Source organism: Ilyonectria robusta (assembly GCF_021365365.1).
Source record: "Ilyonectria robusta strain PMI_751 chromosome Unknown BGZ61scaffold_6, whole genome shotgun sequence".
Taxonomy (NCBI): domain Eukaryota; kingdom Fungi; phylum Ascomycota; class Sordariomycetes; order Hypocreales; family Nectriaceae; genus Ilyonectria; species Ilyonectria robusta.
In genome coordinates, this window is record NW_025764440.1 from 1,829,536 (window position 1) to 1,853,869 (window position 24,334).

General features: G+C 48.6%; 9 protein-coding genes across 9 annotated transcripts; 5 read left to right on the forward strand and 4 right to left on the reverse strand.

Moving 5' to 3' along the window:
• Positions 1–160: 160 nt before the first annotated feature.
• Positions 161–1,742, forward strand: BGZ61DRAFT_347119 (Sodium/calcium exchanger protein-domain-containing protein; the record flags this gene model as incomplete). The annotated part of the gene is made up of 3 exons (XM_046239943.1): positions 161–1,262; positions 1,314–1,534; positions 1,584–1,742. 3 exons carry the CDS (start codon positions 161–163, stop codon positions 1,740–1,742), a joined length of 1,482 nt encoding a protein of 493 aa, XP_046107079.1.
• Positions 1,743–2,661: 919 nt separating this feature from the next.
• Positions 2,662–5,460, reverse strand: BGZ61DRAFT_348354 (DNA repair helicase RAD25; the record flags this gene model as incomplete). Its single annotated transcript, XM_046240054.1, has 2 exons — positions 2,662–2,771; positions 3,066–5,460. 2 exons carry the CDS (start codon positions 5,458–5,460, stop codon positions 2,662–2,664), a joined length of 2,505 nt encoding a protein of 834 aa, XP_046107080.1.
• Positions 5,461–9,906: 4,446 nt separating this feature from the next.
• Positions 9,907–13,164, reverse strand: BGZ61DRAFT_516337 (uncharacterized protein). The gene is made up of 3 exons (XM_046252287.1): positions 12,795–13,164; positions 12,005–12,743; positions 9,907–11,952 (listed from the first exon to the last, which is right to left on the reverse strand). Exons 1-3 carry the CDS (start codon positions 13,132–13,134, stop codon positions 10,344–10,346), a joined length of 2,688 nt encoding a protein of 895 aa, XP_046107081.1. The 5' UTR covers positions 13,135–13,164; the 3' UTR covers positions 9,907–10,343.
• Positions 13,165–13,400: 236 nt separating this feature from the next.
• On the forward strand, positions 13,401–14,248 carry BGZ61DRAFT_448266 (uncharacterized protein). Its single transcript, XM_046245455.1, has 2 exons — positions 13,401–13,802; positions 13,854–14,248. The coding sequence occupies exons 1-2, from the start codon at positions 13,416–13,418 to the stop codon at positions 14,223–14,225; spliced, it is 759 nt and encodes a 252-aa protein (XP_046107082.1). The 5' UTR covers positions 13,401–13,415; the 3' UTR covers positions 14,226–14,248.
• Positions 14,249–14,302: 54 nt separating this feature from the next.
• Positions 14,303–15,374, forward strand: BGZ61DRAFT_448268 (uncharacterized protein). The gene has a single exon (XM_046245456.1). It carries the CDS (start codon positions 14,405–14,407, stop codon positions 15,254–15,256), a length of 852 nt encoding a protein of 283 aa, XP_046107083.1. The 5' UTR covers positions 14,303–14,404; the 3' UTR covers positions 15,257–15,374.
• Positions 15,375–15,718: 344 nt separating this feature from the next.
• BGZ61DRAFT_347861 (uncharacterized protein) lies at positions 15,719–16,716 on the forward strand (the record flags this gene model as incomplete). Its single annotated transcript, XM_046240014.1, has 5 exons — positions 15,719–15,882; positions 15,938–16,106; positions 16,175–16,445; positions 16,497–16,596; positions 16,665–16,716. Coding segments are annotated over 5 exons (756 nt in total), but the record flags the coding sequence as incomplete, so codon positions are not given.
• A 558-nt stretch (positions 16,717–17,274) lies between these two features.
• BGZ61DRAFT_572642 (amino acid permease/ SLC12A domain-containing protein) lies at positions 17,275–19,349 on the forward strand (the record flags this gene model as incomplete). Its single annotated transcript, XM_046256107.1, has 7 exons — positions 17,275–17,292; positions 17,469–17,785; positions 17,840–17,990; positions 18,044–18,473; positions 18,533–18,637; positions 18,690–19,052; positions 19,111–19,349. The coding sequence occupies 7 exons, from the start codon at positions 17,275–17,277 to the stop codon at positions 19,347–19,349; spliced, it is 1,623 nt and encodes a 540-aa protein (XP_046107085.1).
• A 316-nt stretch (positions 19,350–19,665) lies between these two features.
• Positions 19,666–22,938, reverse strand: BGZ61DRAFT_586867 (uncharacterized protein). The gene is made up of 9 exons (XM_046256462.1): positions 22,687–22,938; positions 22,398–22,520; positions 22,264–22,337; positions 21,367–22,199; positions 21,186–21,310; positions 20,979–21,127; positions 20,742–20,920; positions 20,493–20,673; positions 19,666–20,434 (listed from the first exon to the last, which is right to left on the reverse strand). The coding sequence occupies exons 1-9, from the start codon at positions 22,773–22,775 to the stop codon at positions 19,761–19,763; spliced, it is 2,427 nt and encodes an 808-aa protein (XP_046107086.1). The 5' UTR covers positions 22,776–22,938; the 3' UTR covers positions 19,666–19,760.
• A 403-nt stretch (positions 22,939–23,341) lies between these two features.
• BGZ61DRAFT_492588 (Pyruvate/Phosphoenolpyruvate kinase-like domain-containing protein) lies at positions 23,342–24,213 on the reverse strand (the record flags this gene model as incomplete). The annotated part of the gene is made up of 2 exons (XM_046250565.1): positions 23,342–23,829; positions 23,898–24,213. 2 exons carry the CDS (start codon positions 24,211–24,213, stop codon positions 23,342–23,344), a joined length of 804 nt encoding a protein of 267 aa, XP_046107087.1.
• Positions 24,214–24,334: the final 121 nt, after the last annotated feature.

The following is a 24,334-nucleotide window of genomic DNA, read 5'->3' on the forward strand; positions in this document are numbered from 1 at the left end:
GCGGAGCACGAGACAGATTCTTCTCCACCCCCTTATTTTGATGTTTAAATTGACAGCGGCATTGACAATTGTATCGCCACTTGCAATTGCATCGCCACTTGCACTGACTCAACCCAGCTTTTGTGCTATTTCAGGCATTTCCAACGCACCTCAACTCACCATGGCGAGCAACCACGCGCACTCGGGCGGCGCGGGCCACGACGAGTCGACCCCGCTCCTCCCAACCATCTCCAACCACGTCGCGCAGCATCACGACGAACACCATGGCGGCCACGAGAACGAGGGCGAGAGCGGCAGAAGCGGCTTCCACCCGACGCATTTCCTGGCCGTCCTCTGGCGCAGCTCGTGCACCGCGTCCATGCTGGTCAACGTGCTGTGGCCCTTTGTGCCGCTCGCCATTGTGCTGCATTTCCTCCCTGGCTTGCATCTCTGGAAGTTCGCCACTGCGTACATCGCCGTCATTCCGTCGGCGAACCTGCTGGGCTTCGCCGGTCAGGAGTTTGCGCGCAAGATGCCCAAGGTCGCGGGGATTCTGATTGAGACGACGTTTGGCTCCATCATTGAGATCATCCTGTTTGTCGTCTTGATTGCCAAGCATGACGCCAGCGGCTCTGAGGACAATGGCGATGAAGGCAACCTGATTCCCATCATCCAAGCCGCCATCCTCGGCAGCATCTTGACCAATCTGCTGCTGTGTCTTGGCCTCTGCTTCTTCGTCGGCGGACTGCGCCGCGTCAGCCAAAAGTTCCATCCCGTGGTATCCGAGGTTGGCACTGGGCTCTTGCTGGTTGCCGCCTTCGGCCTGCTCATCCCCAGCGCCTTCTACTCGGCCCTCAAGGCCGAGGTTGTCAAGAGCTCGCATGGACTCTGGACGCTCCATGAAAAGTTGACCGAGGAAAAGCTGCAGGAGGACGTCGTGCGCATCAGCCAGGCCACCTCCATCGCCTTGATGGTTGCCTTTGTTCTGTTCATCTGGTACCAGGCCAGCAGCCACCACAGTATCTTTGACGCAGTCATTGAGATGGACGAGCACCACGATGCCGACCGAGAGACGGATATGGAGAAGCCCAAGTTCACCATGACCGAGGTCGTCGTTGCGCTCCTCATCTCGCTATCCTTTGTGACCCTGCTCCTGGTCTTCCTTGTCGAGAAGATCGAGCACGTTGTAGAGAGCGGTATCCCGGACCAGTTTCTGGGATTGATTCTGCTCCCGCTTGTTGAGAAGGCAGCTGAACACTTGACCGCCATTGACGAGGCCTGGGGTATGTTAACTTCCTTGACTGCTTGACTTGAACTTTGCTAATCTGTCACAGATGGTGTCATCAATGTCGCCCTGTACCACTGCCTTGGCCCATCCATTCAGACCGCCCTATTTAACGGCCCATTGGTTGTCCTCATCGGTTGGGCAATGGGAAAGCCCATGGATCTCAACTTCGAAATCTTCATGGTTGCCCTACTCGTCCTCTCCATTCTCGTCGTGGGCAACTTCCTTCGCGACGGAGAATCGAACTGGCTTGAGGGAGCTTTGCTTGTTGTATGTGTACCCATCGAACTTGAGCGTCTACAGGGACTAATAACCATAGGTCGTATACGTCATCATTGCCATTGCGTGCTGGTACTACCCAAACCCAGACGTGGCTACCTCGAATGGCTTCGAGGGCTCGGAGCTCATCAATGTCACGATGAGTGCCGATACACTTCGTCAACTGCGGCAGCTTTTGAGCGTGAAGTTGGAGCTGTAACTGCGCGGCGCATCGTCACGTCCATTGGCTACACGCAATCGCGAGAGTCTGCACCCACTTCTCGTCTGATGCATATTCTCCCTAGCAACGCTGCCTGATTATGCTAGTCTTGGTGGGCGAAGCAATCACTGCTCCACTGGCCCAGCATCTGCAATCAGCCTTCGTTGGGCCTTGACTAACCTCGTCCGTGTTTTGGTTACTCGTTCGTCTTAGCTTGCTGATCTTTGTGCTGCTCCCTTCATGTCAGACCCTAAATCGTACGTCCTTGCCAAGCCCATGCGTCCATGGGTTTATTTTCTTCGTGCCGCAGGCTACTTGAAACAAGCCAAGCTGTCAGTTCTATTTGAACCTTTCGTTGAAATTTCTTTTAGGCTTTGCCTTCTGCCAAGTCTTCAAAAGTCCATGAACTTCCCTCAATAGCATAACGATGTTGCATATCAGCTAGTCACATTGAACCGTGACGTACTTATTCCTGCCAGATGCATCATTTGTGCAGGATATACAGCTGTGGTTTTGAGTGCAGGCGATGGGGAGAGTCTATTTGGATTTGAGAAACAACTTGATCATTGAAGGGATTTGGCCATCTGAATAGCTCTACTGCACACATCACAAATGAAACAGGTCGAGATTGACATTCACCACAAGCTTAGGTTCGCTAAAATTACTGCATCAGCTTCAACCAAGTAACTGTATCCATTTATTGCAGCCTCAAGATGATTAATGAGAATGGGAGGAATACGGCATGAGGTTGTGGGACTTGCGAAATCATTTCTTCACCGAGACTGCGCGATATCAAAATGAGTGTAAACACAACGCAAGACATGATTATTTACGCCAGCCCCTTCGTAACCCTGAACTGATCGCCAAATCCCTAACAAAAGACCGCCAAGAACTCGTGCACATCACATCCTGAACTGGCTCATCTTCTAGCCGCTCGTCTTGCGTTTTCCCGGTTAATCTTCTTGAAGAATGGGTTGCTCTCTGCCTTCTTCTTCTTGGTGGTCGCATTGGTCGTCTTCTTTTGGCCCGCTTGCTTATTCTTGTTGATGCCTGCCGTGTCTTGGCTTCCACTTGGATCGCCAAGTGTTTCGACAGCCTGGCTCGTCGCACCCATCTTCTTCTGACCGCCGGGCCTATTCTGTTCGACGTTCGTCACACCTTGGTCGCCAGGCGGCTCACTTTGTGTCTTGGTGGTTCGACGCGTGTTAAGCATCTTCTTCAGACCTGCTCGTTTGTTCTGTCTGGTGTTCTTCACGTCTTGATCGCCAGGTGGCTGGCTGGGTGTTTTGGTGGTTCGGCGCGTGGTAAACGTCTTCTTCTGACCCGCTCGCTTGTTCTGTTCAATGTACGCCATGTCTTGGCCACCACTCAGGTCTTTGAGTGTTCCAGCAGTCCGGCGCGCAACTGCCAGCTTTCTCTCCCGGCCGCCGATCGTGCCACTGTGAAACAGGTCGTCCGTGGTGTCCTCATCCACCGTCTCATTCTCTACCAATAATTTCTGCAGCAGCTCACGTTGCTCAGCCTTCGTGGCAAATGCGAGGTCGGGTAGATTTTCTGCATTCGCGAGCTGCGTGATGACTTTGAAAGCATAGCCTTGGTCCACGAGGAAAGCCTGTCGCTTCGAAGAAAAGTACATTTCTTGTGTATCTTTTGACACCAAAGAATAGAAAAATGCGTTGAAACCCTCATCATTTCGGCGCTTGGCTCGGAGGATTCGCCCTAATCGTTGAGCCTCCTGGCGGCGTGATCCGTAGTGGGAGGAGATTTGGATGAGGCATGTAGCCTCGGGTAGGTCAAGGGATGTGTCTCCAATTTTCGACAGAAACAGTGTATTGACTAGAGGGTTATGCTGAAAATTTTCGAGAACCCGTAGTCTTTCCTCTTGGCTTGTGCCCCCATAAATGAAGGCCTTTCCGAGCTTTAACGCATAGGCTTTAAGAGCGTAAACGTTATCCGAAAAGACGATAATCTTATCGCGCCTGGACTCGTGATAATTGATGAGGTACTGACAGGCCTGGAACTTGCGAGGGTTCATAATATACAACAAGTTCTTCTTGCGAGAGGGCGCCTTGAGGTACTCGTCATAAAAGGCTGTCGGCATCGGGCACCAGACCTCGGCACATTGAACCTTCGCAATGTAACCCTGCTTAGACAGCTCCATCCAATTGGCCTCGAACAGCTTCGGCCCAATTAAGAAATTGAGGTCTGAGATCTTATCATCTTCCCGAAGAAGTGTGGCTGTAAGTCCTAGCTTTGAGTGTGTTTTAATCGTCGATGTGACCTTGCGGAAGATATTGGCTGGCACCACATGGACCTCATCAAGAAGCATCAGACCCCACTCGCGGCCGGTCAGAAATCTCATCATCTTGTCAGCGTCGTGAGACCGGGTTTTTGACTGGGTAATCATCGAATAAGTGGTGATAATAATTCCGGTGCTTCCAGTAAACATCGAACCCCTTTTTGAGTCCGACGTAAAGGCGACGATATCATCTGGATTGATGTTTGACCATTTCAAAAACTCCTGCCTCCATTGAACCACAGACATAGAGCTGGTGCAAAGGACAACAATGCCTTTTTTTATAGTACAGGCAGCTGTAATTCCCACAAGGGTCTTGCCAGCACCACAGGGCAGGACGATTAGACCACTCTTGGCTCGGCCATTACCGAACATTTTGCTGAGGCTCTTTTCTTGGTACGGGCGAATCTGTGTGCCGGGCTTCAGGTCGATATCGAGGGTTGCGTTGGCTTCGTCTCTCCGGAAGTCGTATTCCTCGAGAACCGGATACCCGAGGTTAAGACACTCCTTTTGTACTGTTTCAACATTGCTGTCTGGGATCTCGAACGAATGGGTCACTTCTTCGTCTTCGTCGTCATCCTCGGTCAATTTGGTGAGGGCGTTGTCTTCTCGTCCAAGTTCACTGGCTTGCGGCTGCTCTCCGTTTGCTTGCTTGACTCCCTCTGCGTCCTTGGTCCCTGGAATGGCAAGGCTTCCAACCTTAGGCGCCGCAGATGTGGTGATTTCTTCTGTTCCCTGTACTCGAAGAGGTCCAATCTTTGGGTTCTTGAGCAACATCTGCAGCATGTTCGGGTCTGGGCTCTCCACATAGTACTTGGTGTTCTTCAAGACCAGCTTGATCTTTCCGTAGCTCTGCGTGCAGCTGTTGATAAAGGCTCTGATTTCGTCCGGTAGTTCCGTCTTGAGAAATCGGTCAAGTGTCCCTATAATGTCATTTGGGGAAAGGCCAACAGAGACAGCAGCATACAGGCTATGCGTTGTGAGGGCATACTCATGTACAAGGGTCGGCCGCGACAAGGGCTCGGCAACGGTGGTGAGGAAGTCCTGGGCTTGTTCTGCGAGTGGATTGTAGCTCTCCAGGATGATCCTACCCTTCTTTGGGTCGATCCAGAGCGGCCTGTTTTGATGATCTCTCTTGAGGGTGAGATACGAAAAGTCTTTGTTTCCGAAAATATGCGAGAGTGGCTTCGAAATAGCATGCTTCTTCTGGTGTCGGTTGAGCGAAAACAAATCTATGTTTTTGTTGATATCGCGCTCTAAAAGTTCGTCAACCGGCGAATCGTCCTTATCCGGATCCGTGTTGGTCTTGTTGTCATTGTCAACGGTGGCAGAGATTGGGACTCTAGGTGTTGAGAGGTATGAGGTTCTCGCTGCCTTTGCTCCCCTTGGCACTGATGTCTTAGCTTTCCTCTTTGTCGTCATCTTGTCGGCGTTTCGCGACAGCTTCTCAAAAAGTCCGGTTGGGTAAGGTGAATGGAGGAGCGTGGTGCAAGAAGGGAGTGGCAGTCGTGTGTTGAGAATGGGTTGGTCCAGACTTCTTTGTTTGTTCGGTTAGGTAGCACGCATGATTGTCATTCCTGAGGCACGCTCGTACACACTAAATTGATCTACAAATCGACGCCGCCGCAACGTGTCGTTCCTTTGTGCTCAAGGTGGGGACATCAAAAACAAAGAATTTCAGGGCCGTGATCTCTAGGAGAATTTGATCCTTTCCCTCCAATGGCTCATGGAGAGGAAAAATTCTAAATTAAACTTGTTCAAAGACCGAATGCCATGCTTTAGGAACAAGATACTTCATTGGCACAAAATGACGACATCTCTTACTTCGGACTCGTCGTCCGCAACATGATGTACTAGCTGGTCGGAGGCTTCATTGACCTTGCTGTAACTGTTTGTGCATTCTTGGTTGCGCCAACTTTGCAGATCATTCGGTATGAGCTGTGAAAATCACCTTCATGACTGCACAATTAACTGTGGGCGCTCGAACATTAGATGAGTCGGCAAAATGAAACAAGAACAAATCGGTCATGGTGTATTATCCTAGTGAAGGTGAAAGTTACCTCCTTGGTTAAATGTGAACTCTTTATTCATCAATCTCGAGCATGCCATTAGCTGACAAGAACAAAGCTTCCTTGTTCATATACTAGGCTTTGTCAGTCTCTATATCAATTTTTCAACACATTGTCAAAATGTGTTAGAGTCAAAACACATAAAAAATCCTCTTTGTTCAGATATCAGCAGGTGTTAATCTCAGAATGGACTTCATGGGACAGTAGTGTTCATTGTTCAGAAGCCCTTTCAAAATTTGAACCGAATTTGGGAGCAAGAAAAGAAATGGTCCGTTTCTCTCATTCATAACAGCTGGTTTCCCTAAGTGAAGTTGCAAAGGCCCATAGAAACCTGTATTTATCTCTTGATCCTCGGATTTATCAAGTTGATCACTTCGACAAAGTCATCCAGTCCGTACAAAGATATACGCCACTCCGAGACCAAACACAGTCATATTAGCAACCAACCACTATTGGAAATCGGCTTCCATACTATATACCTTGATAATACAAGTCCTCAGACCCATTGTTTCAAGGTACATAAGATTTCTCATACCAGCGTCGCCCCAATTTCCTCTTAACTTGGCTGACAGTATGTATTCAGATGGCCGTTACCGTTTATGACATGAAACAACTGCTAGCAGCCCTCCAGAGAATGGGCTGCCCTGACCGTAAGTAACTTTCGACAATACTGTTGAAAAACATGTGATTTCATACTAACCATAATTTGGTGAAACCAGACAATGCCAACATTATTTTCAAACCCATCGATACTTGGACCCGAATATGATCCTCACTGGACATGATGAAATTCGCTACTATGAACTGAAGCAGCAGCTGCACTCTACTCAGGTTAGTGACCTGAAGATGGATCAGTTATCATGTCTGGACCACTCGCCAGCGCATGAGATGGAGAAATGGTAGAGAGATACCGATGTTTTCGTTCATGGTATACTATTATTGGATAATTTGGTGACGTATAAAAGATGGATATATTTGGGAGGATCACGTTAAAATGCCGCCTATCAGAGTCAATGATAGTGTCAAAGTTTTGAAGTCCATTGTGACTTATCAACGAGGCATTCTTTTTTATTGAGAAGGATTTTGTACAGTTAGTAGATGGACTCAGAATGATTCGACACGAAAGGCGTGATGTTGCAGTGTGTTTGGAACCTTTGGAGTTGGTATGGCGACAAATAGGAAGTCAGTTGCAAGGATTTTAAGTAAGCAGACAGGATCAATTAATTCGTACGGTCACTCTTGGCTGGTGCCAGTCTCGATTAAACACCTCTATAGCCTAAATATTCCACATTGAATCTTAAGTATTACCAAAAGGGCGTTGTGAATTAGTTCAGAGACGCACTAGGCTTTTCGCGATGGTAGGCTGGAGTACTAAAGCTCTTGAGAAATTATTGACGAGACCTCGTTAAGAGAGACATTTTTCTTTGGCTGTAGGTACAATTAAAGCTTTAGAGCGATGGTTCATCGGTCATACTAGCCTGATTTGGGGAGTATGAACACGCTCCTCAGCAGAACAGAGCCTTGCTGGGGATTAAGGAATGTGTCGCGTTGCTGATCCTAGCCCTGATCAAACTTAAAACACGTTGCCGCCCATCGCGGAGCTATTCAAATTTCCTTAATGATATACTACTATATGCTGCCCGGGTGTCTCAAATTGGCTTGGTCGAAAATTTCCAGAATCGGGCAGTGTTGGATGGTTAGAAGAAGTGTTAGTTAGCAGCCACTCTTCGTGTAGTTTATCCAACCCCCGACCGAGTATTCCATGAAGAGTTGAGGTTACATCTTTGTTTGACAATGATAAAATCTCACGAGTTTGTAGTTCTTCAAGCAAGGTGAACGGTCGTTGCTTTAGGAAAATCCAACACACTGGCAAAGGTCTTCGCATATATCGAGATTTATACAGGCCGAAGGATGCCGTGGCTTATCCGGGAATACAATGCCCAAAATATCATACCTTTCTCGGACTCTTAGAGACTAGGATTAGACTTCCTCATTAGTTCCCGATCTTTTGTGAGAGATGCCGTCTAACTTTAGGGGTAGATTCTAGGCGTAGTACTTCTGTCTAACGTGGCTCCCGTGGGTTTCCTCGTTTGAGAAAATAATCAAGCAGCAAGCAATAAAAGTCCAGTCTATGTTTTCCAGCCAAGCGTTGTTTAACGCGAGAGTTCTTGGACCTATCGGCGGCTAATGGCAATACACACATGCACATATAAGGACGCCGAAAGAAAACATCTAATAGCCGATATCTAATTTTCAAGGTACCATTAAGACCCAAGGAAGGAGTTTGCATGGCAATTATGTTATTATCATCACAGAAAATCTCAAGTTTCGAAGAATGGACACAATGGACGAGGAATATTATGCACTAGCGAGTGGCCAGGTTCGCAGCCGGCGTGTCAATGACCCAGGGAATATGAGACGGGACCGGGAGAGCAACGGAACATGACAGGGACCAATCGCATTGAGAGACTGCTGAATGTCTTGCAAGATGTGGCCGAACCGAGATTATTTCGACCCATTTTATTGCGGAAAAGACCCATCAGGCATTTGGCTGCTGGACCCAAAGAGATCTAGGCAGGCTGTTTTGTGTCTTTACACATGAAGTTGTCACATATTATTTTCCAAAACACAACACATTATTTCCCCTTCGATTGAGTGAATCGCTGACGCGCGTGGCTATGGAGGTAAATGTGGCTTGGAAGGTGAAATCTTTGACGCTTGCATCTCTGATGACAACTGACGCCTTTCCCTGTCAAACAGCGGAGAAGAGTTTTTCTGAGGAGGTTGGCCAGTGTTTTTGGCCCCACGTGCAGGGGCCGCAACGTAAATTTTCAGAAGTCCAGGTCGCCCATGTCACGTGAAATGACGAAAGCGGAATAGCGCCATTCTGCCGCAAACTTCATTATAAAAACTCGTTTTCCCTCGCGCCTACTCACAGAGATTTTTCTTCTTCATCATCATTGTAGGGTATAATTTACTATGTAAAATATACTTTAACGGCGGCTCCGCACTGCGGCTTGCTGAGGGTTATCCTGACCTCCTTGGATCTCCTTCCGTTCCCGGCCTCCCAGAGTAACGTGAACGCCTTCCTATCAGCCACTTGCGACCTCAGAGGTTTGTGACTGTGGGGTGTTCTCGACACTTCTTGGATATCTTGGTATTTTAGTTTGTTCTACCGTAAAATTAGGGTCCAGCGAGCGGAGAAGCCGCTCGATTTCCCGTCCAGACGTCGAATGGACTGGGAAGCCCATAAACCTGTGGATGGCCTGACCCGGCTCTGCTGGACACGAAGAGACACATCCAGGTGGCTTTAGTCCTAATCGACGCCTGAAAGTAGTACGCTCTCGTCAGATACCTGAGCGAGCTCTGTTCACGCATCCATCTGCGCTCAGTAGACATTCGAGAACATGACGGCGAGTGAATCCTGGTCGCCCTGGGCGAGCCCGTATCATCTCCGCCCACCACTGTCATCTCGGTTGGAAGTGTGGCAGCTGTTGTGACTTCCCTTTTGCTTTTGCTCGATATCCTCCATACATCAAGGCAATGCAAGCAATATGGGTAGATACGTGGCACTGCACCTAGCCCCAGAAGATACCGCAGCTCATACGATATGGTGGTTGCACACTTGTCAATCACCTCAAGCTGTCAATTCAATCCCTTTGTCGCCGACCTTGTTGACCTTGGGCAGCAGCCTTGCCGTCTGTGGGTAATGACACTGCCCGCAAAGACAACTGCTTATTTAGTAAGATTGCCGTTAAGTCGGGGATGGCCTGATGCACTGGGTGTAGACTAGGGATGGCGCGAAATGGGTGGTTGACCGTAGTAGAAGGATTTGTGAGTGAGCTGTGCCAGTCTCGACCATCACTAGAGACTCCTACTTTGCATGTCGCATCCGAAATACAACTAAACCAGCGTTATTATAAATCAGAAGGCATGCTAGTTCAGAGAAGTGCGAGCTTCGTCGTTTCAGTTTGAGGGAATGCTTGAAGAATTGATGATCAGTGCAGGCAGATGGATTGCATCTCTTAGTTACGGTGATCTCAAGCAATTGTCTATCTGGGCGGTTTACTCGAGCCCATAATTGCACTAGAACTACGGCACTGTCCGAATAATTGATTCATGGTGGGCCGCACGAGCAGTTTAGCTATGGCCGTGGGCGATGCAAGATAATCAGCACTAAAGCGAACGTCTTCGTTCGGCTCTACATCTCCATAATTTTTCCAGAAATGACTCAAGTTACTTATCTAGCTCCCCAAATGGATCGTCAAATAGGCTTTTGTCCAGCTCAAAGTTATCACCCAGCCCCCGGCTGAAGTCCAAAAGAGTATCGACAGAGTGTGCCCCGCCATAGCCGGCACGCTCTTCATGGTTTCCATCATCCCCAATGGTCTGAATAGAGGATCCCGGTTGAATATCGCCAGTGACTGAAGGTGTGAAGGTTGTCATGTTCGGTAGTGGGGTGCCATCCTGGTTCTGCGCGAGAAGAGTCCAGAAATCGGCGTCCCTCTCAGCATCTGAGAAGCCATGTCCTGGGGGTTCACTCAACAGCTCCTGACTCTTCGATACAGAGCTATTGTCCACCAAATGACCCTCTGATGCTTGAACCTCCGGCGCTTCAACTGTGGTCATCCGGGTGACTTTATCATCGATTGTCCGCCAATTGTCGTAAAAATTGCGCATGTCCCGACTTATTATTTCGCTCAGTCTGGATTCCCTTTCAGCTTCCGGCGTTGATGAAAGAAAGGCTTCTGAAGAAAGTAATTCTGAGCGTAACATTGCCACACCGAGGCCTTGGTAACACTCTCTGAAGATGCTCATCTCCACAGACAAGGATGGGTCAATAAAGACGGAATCAGGTTTTACTTCACCCGGGAATAATATGTCCCAGATAGCAAACCACTGATCCGTTTCGGAAAGGCTAGGCTTGCTCTTTCGGCTAAGTTCCCTTAGCTGGTCATATGATACGCGCATCAAATGCGCAGATGGGTCGTGGGTGCAGTTAGCGTTGGTAACATGTTCTTGGTGGCTGTACTCCTTGTCAAAGACAAAAAAGCAGCGCTGGCAGTAAAAACGTGGTGCGTGTATTCTGGAGAGATGTTGCTTGACGTCTCTGATTCTCGTTAAACGTTTCGATACACAGCCCCCATGCTCTTTGGGGTCACGTTTAAAGAAGGGGCAAGCCAGGCTCAGCGAACGCGTTTGGGTTTGACCCCGCCTCGATGTTCGTGACGATAGCAAAGGCTGGCTATTCCGGTCGCTACTTTCTTTCATGGATTCATTATTGACACCCGGAGTAGGTGACTGAGATGTCTCCAAGACGCTCATTTCGGGTATGGCTGACCTTGAGGCGGCTGGTGTTTGATCTTCGGACGATAGACGAGGAATGAAGGCGTCGATGCTTGGGGTCGAAATGGCTTCAAGGTTGGGCGGTTTGACGAAGTCCTTATCCATCAAGACGTTAGATCTTGTAGGGGCTTCAGCGTCTAGGCGGTGCCCCAGGGCCGACTCCTCAATGGCGGCTGGACTGGCTTTCTTCGACGAAGACTGTGTCTGCACAGTCGGCACAATAGCGGAAGTTGATGAGGAGTCCGTATCTTCGTCTAAGGTGGCCAATGTCCTTGGAAGTGCAGCGAGAGATATTTCTCGAAGATGGCGAGAGACATGCCTATAATAGTCTGAGTTTCTTTCTGTCATTCGTGTCGTGCAGAATGGGCAGTCTCCACTGAGAAACTGGTGGCTAGCCTCGTGTATCGACCAGATGTAGCTCGATTTGAATAGTACAGAACTTTGGTCGCAGTTTTCAATAGTGCATACATAGGGGCTAAGATCTTCGAAAATATGTTCTCTAGCATCATCTATTAGCGAACAATAAATGGAGAGGTTGGGCAATGCCTTACTTCCAAGCGGGTCTGCTCGTGATGCCATTGAGCTGGTTGGAACAAGTGAGACAATCGAATGGCTTTCCCTCACTCGCCCCTTCGGGCAGGGGTGGAATCCGCGGGAGGCCGCGGTCTATTGTTGAGAGTGTAGTTGAGAATGACGCAAAAGTGGCTCTCGAGGCAGTGTCGTTGGGAGCTGTCTGGTTGATAGACGCAGAGTCAAAAACGGAACCTGAGTTCAATGTAGATTTCGTCGTTGCAGTAAATCTTGGCGCGCTCTCGGAGAAAAGAGACTCTTCAATGTCTTCGATGATTTGTTCATCTTTCATTTGAGGAGCATCCCTGCGTTCCTGGATCATGGCGGCTCGCTGCGCATTCGCTTCCCCCAGGCGTTCAACCAAAGTCAAGGGAAGCTTGCGAAAGCGGTCTCTGATCATTCCGCAGTAACTTAATGCCTCATGACAAGACAGATGGAATGTCTCTGGTTCCGGCCGATTATCTATGATGCCAGGCTCTTCAACCTGAAGATCCTCAATCAATGGCCCAAGGTCGACAAGACACTCCACATTGGAACGCAAATTGGATGCGATCCTTTCCAGGGAGTCTTCGGGCGGGGAATTGTATGAGTTCTCAGCATTGTATTCGTCTTGATCATCGGTGAGAATCAGCCTCAACCCTTCTCTAGCAAGGTCATGTGTGGTTTTGGACAGGAGCGTGATCCCGTCATCCAGTAGTAGGCCACTAGCCCCAACCAGACCTAAGCATGATTAGCAATTAAATGACACAATATCTTTCAAGACTACTTTACGTTGTGTGAGTATCTGGCTTATGTCAACCAGAAATCCGAGTGTCAATGCCCGCAGATCTGACGATTGCAGGAGGGCTCGATCAAGGGTTCCGTTAGGAGCCTCGTGCGTCTTAGCCCAAAGTACCAAAGTACTGAAACTTCGCTCGATGTTACGATATAAAGGCTTCCCAATGTCGGCTCGTGAGACAAGTCGTTGGAGGATACTCTTGTAGAGCTTGGAGCAGGCCAGGTAAACCCGAGCAGCGATGCCGAGGTCGTCTGGCAAAGGCGCTGCAGGCAAATTTCGCTGCCATTCTTCAACTCGATCTTCAAACTTATCTCCCTCTGCGCGGCGTTTCATCGTAAAGTATGAGCGATCCCAAAGCAAATGGTGAAGGATGTGAAATTAAAAGTCAGGAATTGCCCCTCGTAGCCTGATTGTATCATATGCCTCGACGACCACCCAACTTACGCCAATCAAAAACTGCCACGGATTATGCCAATACTGGTTGCCTAACATGTGTTTATGCACAACGCCCCAAAATTCGACCAATGGATAGAATGATGAGGCGCGGGGAAATAGATGCGAGTAAATTCTACAGCAACGCAAATTTTTCCCCTTCTACATCTACCCTCGCGCATATGGCTGAAGCTCTTGCCATTATCCCTCTTTGCTGGGAAGCTATAAAATTGGGCAAATCCCTTATGCCTAAGGCGAAGGCCGCCAGTCACTATGTCAACGAAGTCAGAGACTTAAGGACGAAGTACGGAGTACAAGCATTCAAACTACGCTTTGAATGCGACAAAGTCATAATAAAAGCATCGAAGGAAGCTGAAAGTGCAGATACCTTTTCACAAGACTTCACCCTTTCCTCTCTATCGTCGTCAGATTTAGAAAGTCGACTTGATGCCTACCTTGGATACTCTCGAGAACTCTTTATAGCCACATTGGAAGATGCCTGCCAGAAATTAAAAGGTTTCGAGGAATTCTTCAGTCGATTTGATGTTACTGATGATCACGGAAAAGAAGTGAGTTATACCGAGCTATGGATCGTATGAGTGGGAATTTACCAAGACTAGGGCGGCTCAGTTGCCCACCGGACTCAAAATCGAATTGACGTTGCCACCAATCTAAAAGGAAAGGAGAAGGATCTTGAGAGTCTCAAGGGACTAGTTGAAACCCTACGGGACCTTCGAAATATAGCTGATGAAGAACAACTCCAGCGATTAGTGCCTACGAAGTCTGCATGTCTGCCTACCCATTACAAACAGACCAGAGACGCTTCGGCGTCCTTGTACCAAGTCTTGACAAGAAAATGGTCATGTTCTAATCCTGAACACTTCGGACACACAGCAAAACTAGTTTTGCCTTGGGAAAACAGGTGGGATCAACATGCTTGCCTCGACATTCTCGTTCACAATGAAGTTCAAAATGACACGGGTGAACTGTAAGTTGTTCTTTTTCTCTAGGAAGTAAATCCCAGGAAAGGGCTGAGAGTAACGAGAATGTCTCTCTTAAAAATGGAACTTTAACCCTTGTTTACTGATTCACTAACCCAGATGATAGACACTTGAGACAGTACTGTATTCGCTCTAGCCAGTTGGGACTCCAGACCCCTGATTCATTGTCGATGGAAGAGCCCCAGCGACAGGTGAAGAGGAGAAAGGTACGATTCGCGGATACTGCCCAAAGTTCACAAGATGGCACTTCTACCTACGCGAGCGTTTCAACGCCAGAGACAAGCCAATCTGAACTATCGGACTCCATCCGTTTGGTACCGAGCGGTACCCCAGAGAAGCAAGACATTTGCGCGCACTTGCGCTCTGGTAGCGTCTTACGTCTAGACAGTGATGAATTTTCACATCAATTCTTACCTGGGCACATAAGCAGCAGACGAGAGAACGCCATAGTCGGAAGGCCGGTGGAGCTGAGTAGGATTTTCCAGCTGCCACTAGACGAAGCGCTATCCGATGTGCAGCGCCTTCGGCTGGCTGCCACTTTGGTCAAGTCTGCTCTCCAGCTCTATTCTACTCTTTGGTGGCCGGAGGATTGGACACCGTATGACGTGTCTTATTTTGAGACGGGAGAAGAGGATCTAAGCAACTCATTGCAGACATTGCACCTCACCTCGACGCTTTGCCCGAATGCTTCCTGTCCACGTTCCACGAGACGTGAATTAAGCGAAGGAATGACAGACCATGGCATTCACAACATTACGCTCTGGGGGCTTGGGGTTGTTTTACTACAGATTGGTTTATGGGAGCCTATTGATATAAGCTCCCATAAGGAGGTTAGAAATCGAGTGAGAGACTTGAGGTTTCTCGGACGTGAGTACCAGACCATCACAACACAGCTTATCAACTGCGATTTTGGGCTGGGGAAATATTCACTACGAGATCAAATGGTTCGTAATGAAGTGTACAAGGTTGTTCTAGGCCAGCTTGAGGAGGCCATTAGCACTCTCCGTGTAGCAGGACTATAATTAGTGTGAATTATTTCAGATTTAGACAAAAGCCTTATGGCGATGAAAATTTGGTAGTTTATATCCGACAGATAAGTTAGGTGAATCCCGAAGCTAGGGAGTGTCCACCATGCACCCAGCTTGCTGCGAATCCACCCTCGGAGTCGACCTCCGAGGCCTCACGCGACACGTCAAGCCGATGGACATTCGGAATCATCGTATGCATTGCCAACTCCTCCGAAGTCCAATTAATCCGTAATAAATGTATCAGCAACGCAATCAATTCACTCCTTGATTCTCTTCGAGACACACTTTCAACTGCATGCAACTTACTCGGATCACAGCCATGTCAGCCATTAGCCAAAGCTACGTAATTATTGGCGCCGGCGTCGTCGGCTTGACCACCGCTCTGGAACTGAAACAACGCCGACCTCTTGCGAAGATTACCATTCTCGCAAGGGAGATACCCGGTGATTCCGCCCCGACATTAGCAAGGTCAACATTCTGAGCGAGCATACGGGTAAGGTTTGGTACGACGGTCTTGTAGGTGGAATCAGACATCTCGAACATGGACAGCTCCCCGAAGGAGCCAGATTTGGATTTGAGATATCTACATTTGTCATCTATGTCCAGAAATATTTGCCCTGGTACGAAACACTGCCCCTTGGCGGTTTGGGGTCTCAGAATGCTGACAGAGGCTAGGCTTCAAGCAAAGTTGACAATGGTTGGTGTCGAAATTCATAGAGCGATTATTGACGATATTGCGGATATTCCTAAACGGTTTCCGAACGTTTCCGCCATATTCAATTGCACAGGTCTTGGGGCATTCTCGTTAGGAGGAGTGAAAGATACAAACGTTTATCCTGCAAAGGTGGCCAACCTTTCAATTCGATACCTTGGGTCAAGGAGAATATTGCTAACTCTGCTATGCCTATTCAGGGACAAATTTATCTCGTGGAAGCCCCGCGTGGAGGAATTTCGAAGATGTCCTTTCGGTCCGGTGAGCGACTCGGAAGTAACAGCACTCACGTCTTCCCAAGAGGAAGAGATGGTGGCGTAATTCTTGGCGGATGCCGTTTCAATGGTGATTGGAGTGAAAATTTTGATCCAGAAATCGGAGAAGGTATTAAGAAGCGCTGTTGTGCCTTAGTTCCTGAGTTGGGGAAGCCCGAGGATCTACGGATTCTGAAGCAAGGAGTTGGGCTCCGGGGTAAGTGCTTCCTTTGACACACTGTTGATTGAACCTAATCCTCCGCGCTAGCTTCGAGGAAAGGCGGTGCCCGGATTGAGAAGGAGAGAAAGAATGGCACGACTGTCATACACAATTATGGAGCTGGAGGGGCTGGCTATCAGGCATCCTGGTGAGTTGATTATTTCTCCCCCAAGTGCCCCACACTTTGGAACCAACACTGACTCGATCGCCACACAGGGGAATGGCAAGGGCAGCGGTGGACCTTCTCTTTCCGACGGCAATGTTGTAGTAGCTTGTGCTGTAATTTGTGCGGGGAGCTCGCTAGATTGGATCTGCCGTAGAAAGCAGTCTTCAATAATAGACATGTTCGATAAAAACGTGACAATCGGTATATCTTGTGCTGCTTCATACTCCAAGATCCGGTCCATGAGATATCAAGTCGAGATACCACCGTTTCTAATTTCTAACATCGTCAGATCGTAATCTCTCGTGCTCAATTCTACGCTTAGTTTGAGATAGAGCCATATTATCTCCCTCTCCCTTCCCGGTATCATCAGAGTGGCGTGTTATCCTCCGCTGACCCGTGAACTTCAGCTTGATATCTGCTAGTACGACGGAAGACTGGGCTGTGGTGTTCTAGACCCCTAATTTTAGTCACGTTTTGGCTAAGGGATACGTGGCTCGGTATCAACAACCGAGGATTCAAAAGTCAAATGACGCCACGCTGAAGATAAACAGGATAGCGCGTCTGCCATTAGGTTCGATAATAGCACAAAATAACTGCGGGGCCCCAGATTTCGGGTTTCTTGGATCCACCCCTTATCACGCTTCTCTGGCTTCGGCTGTCATGGCCGAGACTGACGCTGTACGCTCCATGATCCAAGCGCCTTAACAAGGAAGTTGAAATATACCAGTCTGTTCCTTGGATTTCTCAAGGCATCCTCCCTTCGACTCTGAGTACTCCACACACCATTCAATTCATTGTTTGAACAAATTGTTACACGGCAATCCCTTCGCATCATGGCCCTGATTGACGACGAGAAGGAGCAGGTCCATGACCTCGCTGCCGTCGAATCCAACCATGTGGGCGAGTCTGAGCAATCAAATGAACTCCGCCGTGAATTCAAGCCTCACCAAGTGTTCATGTTCTCGATTGCTTGCGCAATTGGCACAGGCTTAATCATCGGCTCGGGTACTGCCCTTTCCAGGGGTGGACCTGGGAGTATCTTGATTGCGTACCTAATGATCGGTGCAACGGTGTTTTTCGTCATGACTGCCTTGGGAGAAATGGCTGCTTTCCTTCCCATGAACAAAGGATTTGGCGGATACGCAAGCCGGATGGTCGATCCAGCCTTCGGGTAAGTACACACTCTTTACTCTTCGATATAACAAGATTCTAATACAGACGGTAGGTTTGCGACCGGTTGGAACTATTATTTCAAGTACATCATCGCTACTCCAGCTAACCTGACGGCCGCTGGGCTGATCATCCAATATTGGAGACCTGACCTCAATGTTGCGATCTGGATCACCATTTTTGGAATTGCAATTGTTGTCGTCAACGTATGTTCCTCTCCATTGCTTTCTCCAACACCAATCATCTAACCTTTACACAGGTGATGCATGTCAACAGTTTCGGCGAAACCGAGTTTTGGCTTGGCTTCGCAAAAGTCCTGATCATGACAACCTTGATTCTCTCCACCTTCGTCTGCGCCATGGGCGGCGGCCCCAACCACGAACGATCCGGATTCAAATATTGGAATGAGCCAGGCGCCTTTGCCGAGTACTTGGCGGAGGGCGCAACAGGTCGCTTTCTTGGGTTCTGGGCCTGTATTTGCCAGGCATGTTTCGCTTTCACCGGTACTGAGGTTGTGGGTATGACATTCGGTGAAACCCCGAACCCACGAAAGAACATCCCTCGGGCAATTAAGCAGACCTTCTGGCGGATTGGAGTCTTTTACATTCTTGGCGTTCTCGTCTTGGGGATGGCTGTGCCATACAACAGCGAGAAACTGATCGGAGCGACGAAGCAGGCGACAAGCGGAGGTAGGTTTCATGTTCTACTCTTTCTTACATTTAAACATCGTCGTCTAACTTAAAAATAGCTGCATCGCCTTTTGTTGTTGCCGTTAGTTTGGCTGGCATTGGCGTCTTCCCTGACATCATCAACGGGTCTCTGCTCATCTTCACACTCAGCGCAGCAAGCTCAGGTATGCAACAACTTCAATTCCAGTCAAAAAGATTTAAATATTGACAACGCAGATATCTACTGTGCTTCTAGATCACTCTACGGACTCGCCAAAGACGGACAAGCGCCTGCTATCTTCGCCAAAGCGCGCAAGAATGGTAACCCCATTTACGCTGTCGGCGCTGCGGCAATCTTCATTCTCCTGGCTTACATGAATGCCGTGAAGTCGTCCTCAACGGTCTTTGGTTACCTTGTTAGCTTGGTCACCGTCTTCGCTGTGCTTAACTGGGTTGCGCTCCTGGTGTCTCACATTTGTTTCCGAAATGCACTCAAGGCTCAGAACATTTCACTTAACGACCTTCCCTATGTCGGCAAGTTCCAGCCATGGGGCTCTTATTACGCCTTATTCATGTCCGTGCTGGTGATCATTTTCAACGGTATATATCTGGTGCCCCTTCAAGTCCCAAAATAAAGTACTAACAGATATTCTTGCAGGCTACGATGCGTTTATCCCTCACTTCAAGCCGGACGTCTTCGTTCTCAAGTATCTCGGAAGCTTTCTCTTCGTTGGAAATATCACCTGGTGGAAGATTTACAAGGGAACAACCAAGATTGCGCCCGAAGCGGTGGATTTGGTTTCCGGAAGGAGGGAATTCGAGGAGGCGGAGAGCACTCAAGATTCGCGTTGGAATGGGAGCTTTTGGAAGGATACCATTAGCAAGTTGCGACGCTGAGGATTGAGTCAAGCCCACTCTAGCCATGTCAATGGTTTGAAGTATCTGGAAGTTGTCTTGAAGATTTATAGCTCTGTTCATTTCGCAAAATTCGGTCTCCGATGTATTTCTATTCAGTGCATTTAGATTACCAATACCGTCTATTTTTTCAATCACTGCTCATCAACTCGGTCTTCTTAACTTTTGCGAGTTCTTAGACTGCTGGATTACTAAATGTATAGCTGCAAATGGAGAAGCTCACAGAATATTGATCACATTTACGAGATTATACCGCGTCGCTATTCTTCGTTGTTACGGTCACAGTCTGAACGTATCACTGTCCTCAAAAGGCCTTCCAGTAACTCTTTTCAGACTAGGGTCCTTATCTTTTCTACTAGTTTCTTCATGGCAAGCTACACTAAGTACTATTTTCTAAGAGTTCAGACGCAGCACATGTTTTCGAAGCTCAGCAAAGTCTCCCACATCTTGGCCTGTTAATGCCCAATCCGGATCATTGAGCAGTGACTGGTAATGGTTGTAGTAGTCCTCAATAGGCGGGTCCACAAGTAGATTTCCCACATGTGCGCTTTCAGCCGCATTAGCATCGACAGGAGGAAGCCAAATGTCGGAAATACTGTTCCACATATCCGTGTCCCAGGGAACAGACTGATGCTCCACCACAGAGACGCCAGCTTCAACGTGGGCTGTGCCCACCTCGTGATCCTCTCGTAGCTGGTCGCCGGTAGTGCTCGGATTTAAGTGCTCATGGCTCCCTGCTAGGTTTATTACGGCGGTCTCTTTATCGTAAAATTGTCCACGGTTGTTGGGTACCGAGCTGTCTTGAGCAAGTGGGTGGTTGATTGATGCTTGTGGTACTTCGAGAATGGTTGAGACGTGATCCCAAACACTCTGCACTTCTTGAAATCGCTGCATGGCAAATGTGTTGCCTCGACCAGCCAGATGCTGCAAAATTTCCATCGCTTCCCGCAATCCTGGTGTCGGGTTAATTCTTTGGTCGGGTTCACAGGCCGAGTCGAATATCATCGTGAGTAGCATGATAAAGGCTGCGGAAAAGGTCGCATCGCAATCGAAGAATCCAAAGATGGCTACAAGAACTTCAAGTCAGCGGATGGGGTTCTAAAGCTGATAGAGGGGGAAACTAACCAACAAGATTTCTGTTCTTAAGCGCAATTATTGCTTTTAATAATCGCCTCGCTGCTTCTGAGCAAGTTCTGAATAGCTTCCCAAGAGTACCGGCGTGAAGTTCCTCGCGGTTGGGTTGAGTACCACTCAGTATGAGTTGAGCTACGTGGAGCATAAGAGGTCTAATCGTCAAGAGCGTCGCCTTGTAAGAAATAATAGGTCATTAGCATTTCCCTAATCGAGTTCATTAGGATTAATTCATCTGTATACCTGGTATATCATGAGGTGTAGTGAGGCCGTAGTCCTAAGTGCCAGGTCTGAGTTGTTTCCAATGCAACTAAAAAGTTGCTCAGATGGGATCTCTGTGGATATTTCAAATAAATTCCTTATTATTTGTTGAACATTATGCACGAAATCATCCTCGGTTCGATGCGGGGGTCCGTATAAAACTGAGGTAATAGTTAGCATTGTAAAGGTAAATCCTCGCAATTTACGCTGCACACTTACCTGCAATCACTTGACCTGTGACTCGGGCTATTTTCACATTGGCCCTGAGAGAAGCACTTGGGGGGAAACCACCTGAGTCCGACGGCAGAGGCAGATCAATCATATCGTCATTAATGCCCGATGGCTTTCCAGTTGCTGCAGCTAGACGTCTAGTATCCGATATGTAAGCAACGTTGCCATAAGTTGAGAGTCTCGTTTTGAACTCACCTTTCTTGCATGTAGATAGTCCACCATAGTCTGTTTAGTTGTACCCTTTCGGACCGCAGCATCTTCATCCCTGTAGCCTTCTGATGATAGCCATGGAGAACTGCCAATCGTAGAGCAGCGCTAATCTAGTGGTCGAAGGTTAATGGATTGAGCGACACTTTATTTCATGGTTAGTACTCACGTATAGGTAGGCCTCTTCTTTACGATCCACCATCTGGAGATACATTGCCATCAAGGCATGAACCTCAACCCCCAGCCTACCGTGGGCATAATGCACACTGATGGGAGGGAAATTCTGATGTGCAAACTCAAAGAGTCGGGATCCGGGAAATTTGCTCCCATCATTCTCACAATTGGCAGTGAATAGCTTCCCAATTGCTAAAATGAGGATCATTTCCATATACCAGAGGTCGTGCGCTTGAATTGGGTCATTCATGTTAGCATAGAGAAGACCAACCCGATCTGACAGCTCCCGTTGGTCAAAGTGGGTTTGTGATTGACCGATGTAAAAGCTGACGACCTCTAAAAGTTGATATGCTTCTTCTTCGAGTGGTAGTTCTGGAAACCTTCCGGTCGGCACGGTTACTCTGAGAGATGATGTGCCGACAGTGTTGTTTCCAGGGCTAGAAGTGGTGATCTGGGTTCCGCCAGACCGAGTTGTGCTAGATCTGATTAACAAATCTTGGACCTTGCTCCCAAACGCATTACTGGAGCTCAAAGAAGACTCTGCGGGGATCCCTTGCGGGGTGTGAGCACCAAAACCCTCTGCCCCTGCCGAGATGGAACGTGTGCTAGAGTGATTCGAATTTCCATAAACGCTATTTCTGGTATCGTCGCCTCCAGTTTGGGCAACTCCCGTTCGATTTGGAGTTTGAGGTCCATTGCTGCCGGGGTGGGTGAATGGCGGCACAACAATGTCTGGAGCCCTGGGATGGGAGTTTGTCGCGGAATCGTGTGGCGACGAAGGAGCCGTCAAGGCTGGAGATGTTTGCGGTAGACTTGGATTTGCCTCTTCTGTCTTGGTATGAGCAGCTTGATATGAGAGGAAGTAAGAAAAAGTGCTGGGTTTCTACCATACCATTCTCATTGGGATTGCTGGCTTCGCCATGGTCCTCGTATCTGGCTAAACGACTTCGGAGTTCCTCAATTCTCCTAGATTTTTTAGTCGTTAACACGGATCATACATTGTAGGGGTACTTGGGAAGAAGGTACGTCACAGAGTAAACCCGTCTTACACCATGGGGAGGGAGAACACAGGATAAGCCTCGCTTAGAACAATATTGACAGGGAACCGTCCCTGAGCATTTGACCTTCTTCAGGCGACAGGTTTGGCAACTAAGGGGATATCAGTACATTATTTTGACGCAACCTCGGGCAGATGAGCAGTGAGGCATGGACCGCGAGAAGTTGGTGGTTCTTGATGACCAGCACAACATGCCCAATAGCATCAAGACCAGGGATAAGGTACAAAATCTGCACAAGAAGCGGGGTCAGGACTAACGCAATTACACCGGCTGCCTTCTGGACGGAGTCCCGTCCCGAGGCAGTTCTACCAAGCGGGTTCCTGGCCCGCTTCGAGGAGTCGGACATGACCCACTGCAGATGGCCAATCGGGATGGTCAAGTGATATCGCCCAGCCAGAGAATAGTAATCCCGGAGATCTCTCGTGCTGCAGTTGGGTCTGTGGAGAGCCAATTCTCAATATCAGGTTGGCTTTTAGGAGAGAAGACGTGACGCCGAAGTCAGAGGCTCGGGGGTGAGGAGCGAGGAGTGAGGAGTGGGGTTCGGAGACGGCCACCGAAATTGCAGACCAAGTAGTAAAACCCCCGAGTCAGAAGCCGTCACCAACGATAACATGACGTAAGTTGGGGTAGAAAATACCAGGGATCAAGTTCTTAATATTCTTACTAGGGATGGTAGACTTGTGTCCCCGGTGTCTGTCATGGTCAAAAAGGCACGATATTGCAGTGGTGAATTACTTGGTTGGGGTAATTATTCCGTACATCTGATAAGGAAACCTCTAGAGCTCGGTCGCTCGGCCCGCACCCGTCGTAACAATCAGCCGCCTCTACTCGCGCAGTGGAGATTCATGACAAACTTGCCCATTCTATCACTCTTCACTATCTATGGAGAGTGATACTCTAACAATAGTCATCTCACAAGTGCACCTGAGGTACGGCTCCAGCAGCCCTGCGTCCGCCTCCGGAAATCAACGACAGGTCTTGCTGAACGAGGAGAAACCTCGCGCCCAAGACGTTGATGAACCAGTCGTGGATTTTGGGGTCGTCGTAAACGCCCGCCACGCCGAATATCTTGTTGTGCTTTTTGCAGGCCGCGCTCACCTTCTCCAGTGAGGAACGGTAGGCCTGGCTCTCGAAGTCACCGGGGACTCCGATGTCGATGCTCAAGTCATTGGATCCGACAAGCAGAACATCCACGCCCTCAATCGCCGCGATCTCATCCGCATTTTTGACGGCTTCTCCGCTCTCGACCATGGTGAACACTGTAGAGCCATACTTGTTGCCGAATTCAATAGCCTCCGCAATCGAGGTGGAGCGCATGTTGAACAGCGGCATGGTTCCAGTCATCGAGCGACATCCTTGTGGAGGGTATTTGCAGATGTTTACTGCCGCTCTGGCCTCATCTAGTGAATCAAATTATCTATTAGTCACGACTTCTCCGAAAGAATTTAGTCATGACTTTGATTCATACCTGCATTTTGGATGTGGGGAAATACCACACCCATCGCACCGCCATCAAGTACCCGCTGGACGAATCCATTACCGCATTGATGCGGTACACGTACGAACGGCGTAATGCCTGCCAAATGTCCAACATTGCAAAGGTTGCTTGCCTCGGCTAGCGTTAACCAGCCATGTTCAAGGTCGATGAACAGTGAGTCGAATCCGGCATGGCGTGCGACTTGGACAATCTGTGCGTTCGACGACACCTTGATGCCGAATGACTTGCACACCTGGCTTGAGGTGATGCACCTCAAGAGGTTATTGCTGTAAGTAGGAGTAACCATCTTTGAAGAAGGACCTTTTAGACTGTTGGGAGATTGTCAATCGAGTAAATTCTGATGCAGGTCTCACTTCAATGTGCTGAGTGATTGGGACGAGTCTCGGGCTCAAGAGTTCTATTAAATG

Coding starts and splice junctions, on each gene's coding strand:
- BGZ61DRAFT_448266 (XM_046245455.1), top strand. CDS start 13,416: ATGGCTGAAGCTCTTGCCATTATCCCTCTTTGCTGGGAAGCTATAAAA. Junction 13,803..13,853: donor CTGATGATCACGGAAAAGAA/GTGAGTTATACC, acceptor TACCAAGACTAG/GGCGGCTCAGTTGCCCACCG.
- BGZ61DRAFT_448268 (XM_046245456.1), top strand. CDS start 14,405: ATGGAAGAGCCCCAGCGACAGGTGAAGAGGAGAAAGGTACGATTCGCG.
- BGZ61DRAFT_586867 (XM_046256462.1), bottom strand. CDS start 22,775: ATGTCCGACTCCTCGAAGCGGGCCAGGAACCCGCTTGGTAGAACTGCC. Junction 22,338..22,397: donor AGACGGGTTTACTCTGTGAC/GTACCTTCTTCC, acceptor TAAAAAATCTAG/GAGAATTGAGGAACTCCGAA. Junction 21,128..21,185: donor ACTATCTACATGCAAGAAAG/GTGAGTTCAAAA, acceptor ATCGGATACTAG/ACGTCTAGCTGCAGCAACTG.
- BGZ61DRAFT_516337 (XM_046252287.1), bottom strand. CDS start 13,134: ATGAAACGCCGCGCAGAGGGAGATAAGTTTGAAGATCGAGTTGAAGAA. Junction 12,744..12,794: donor AAGCCAGATACTCACACAAC/GTAAAGTAGTCT, acceptor AATCATGCTTAG/GTCTGGTTGGGGCTAGTGGC. Junction 11,953..12,004: donor ACGAGCAGACCCGCTTGGAA/GTAAGGCATTGC, acceptor AGATGATGCTAG/AGAACATATTTTCGAAGATC.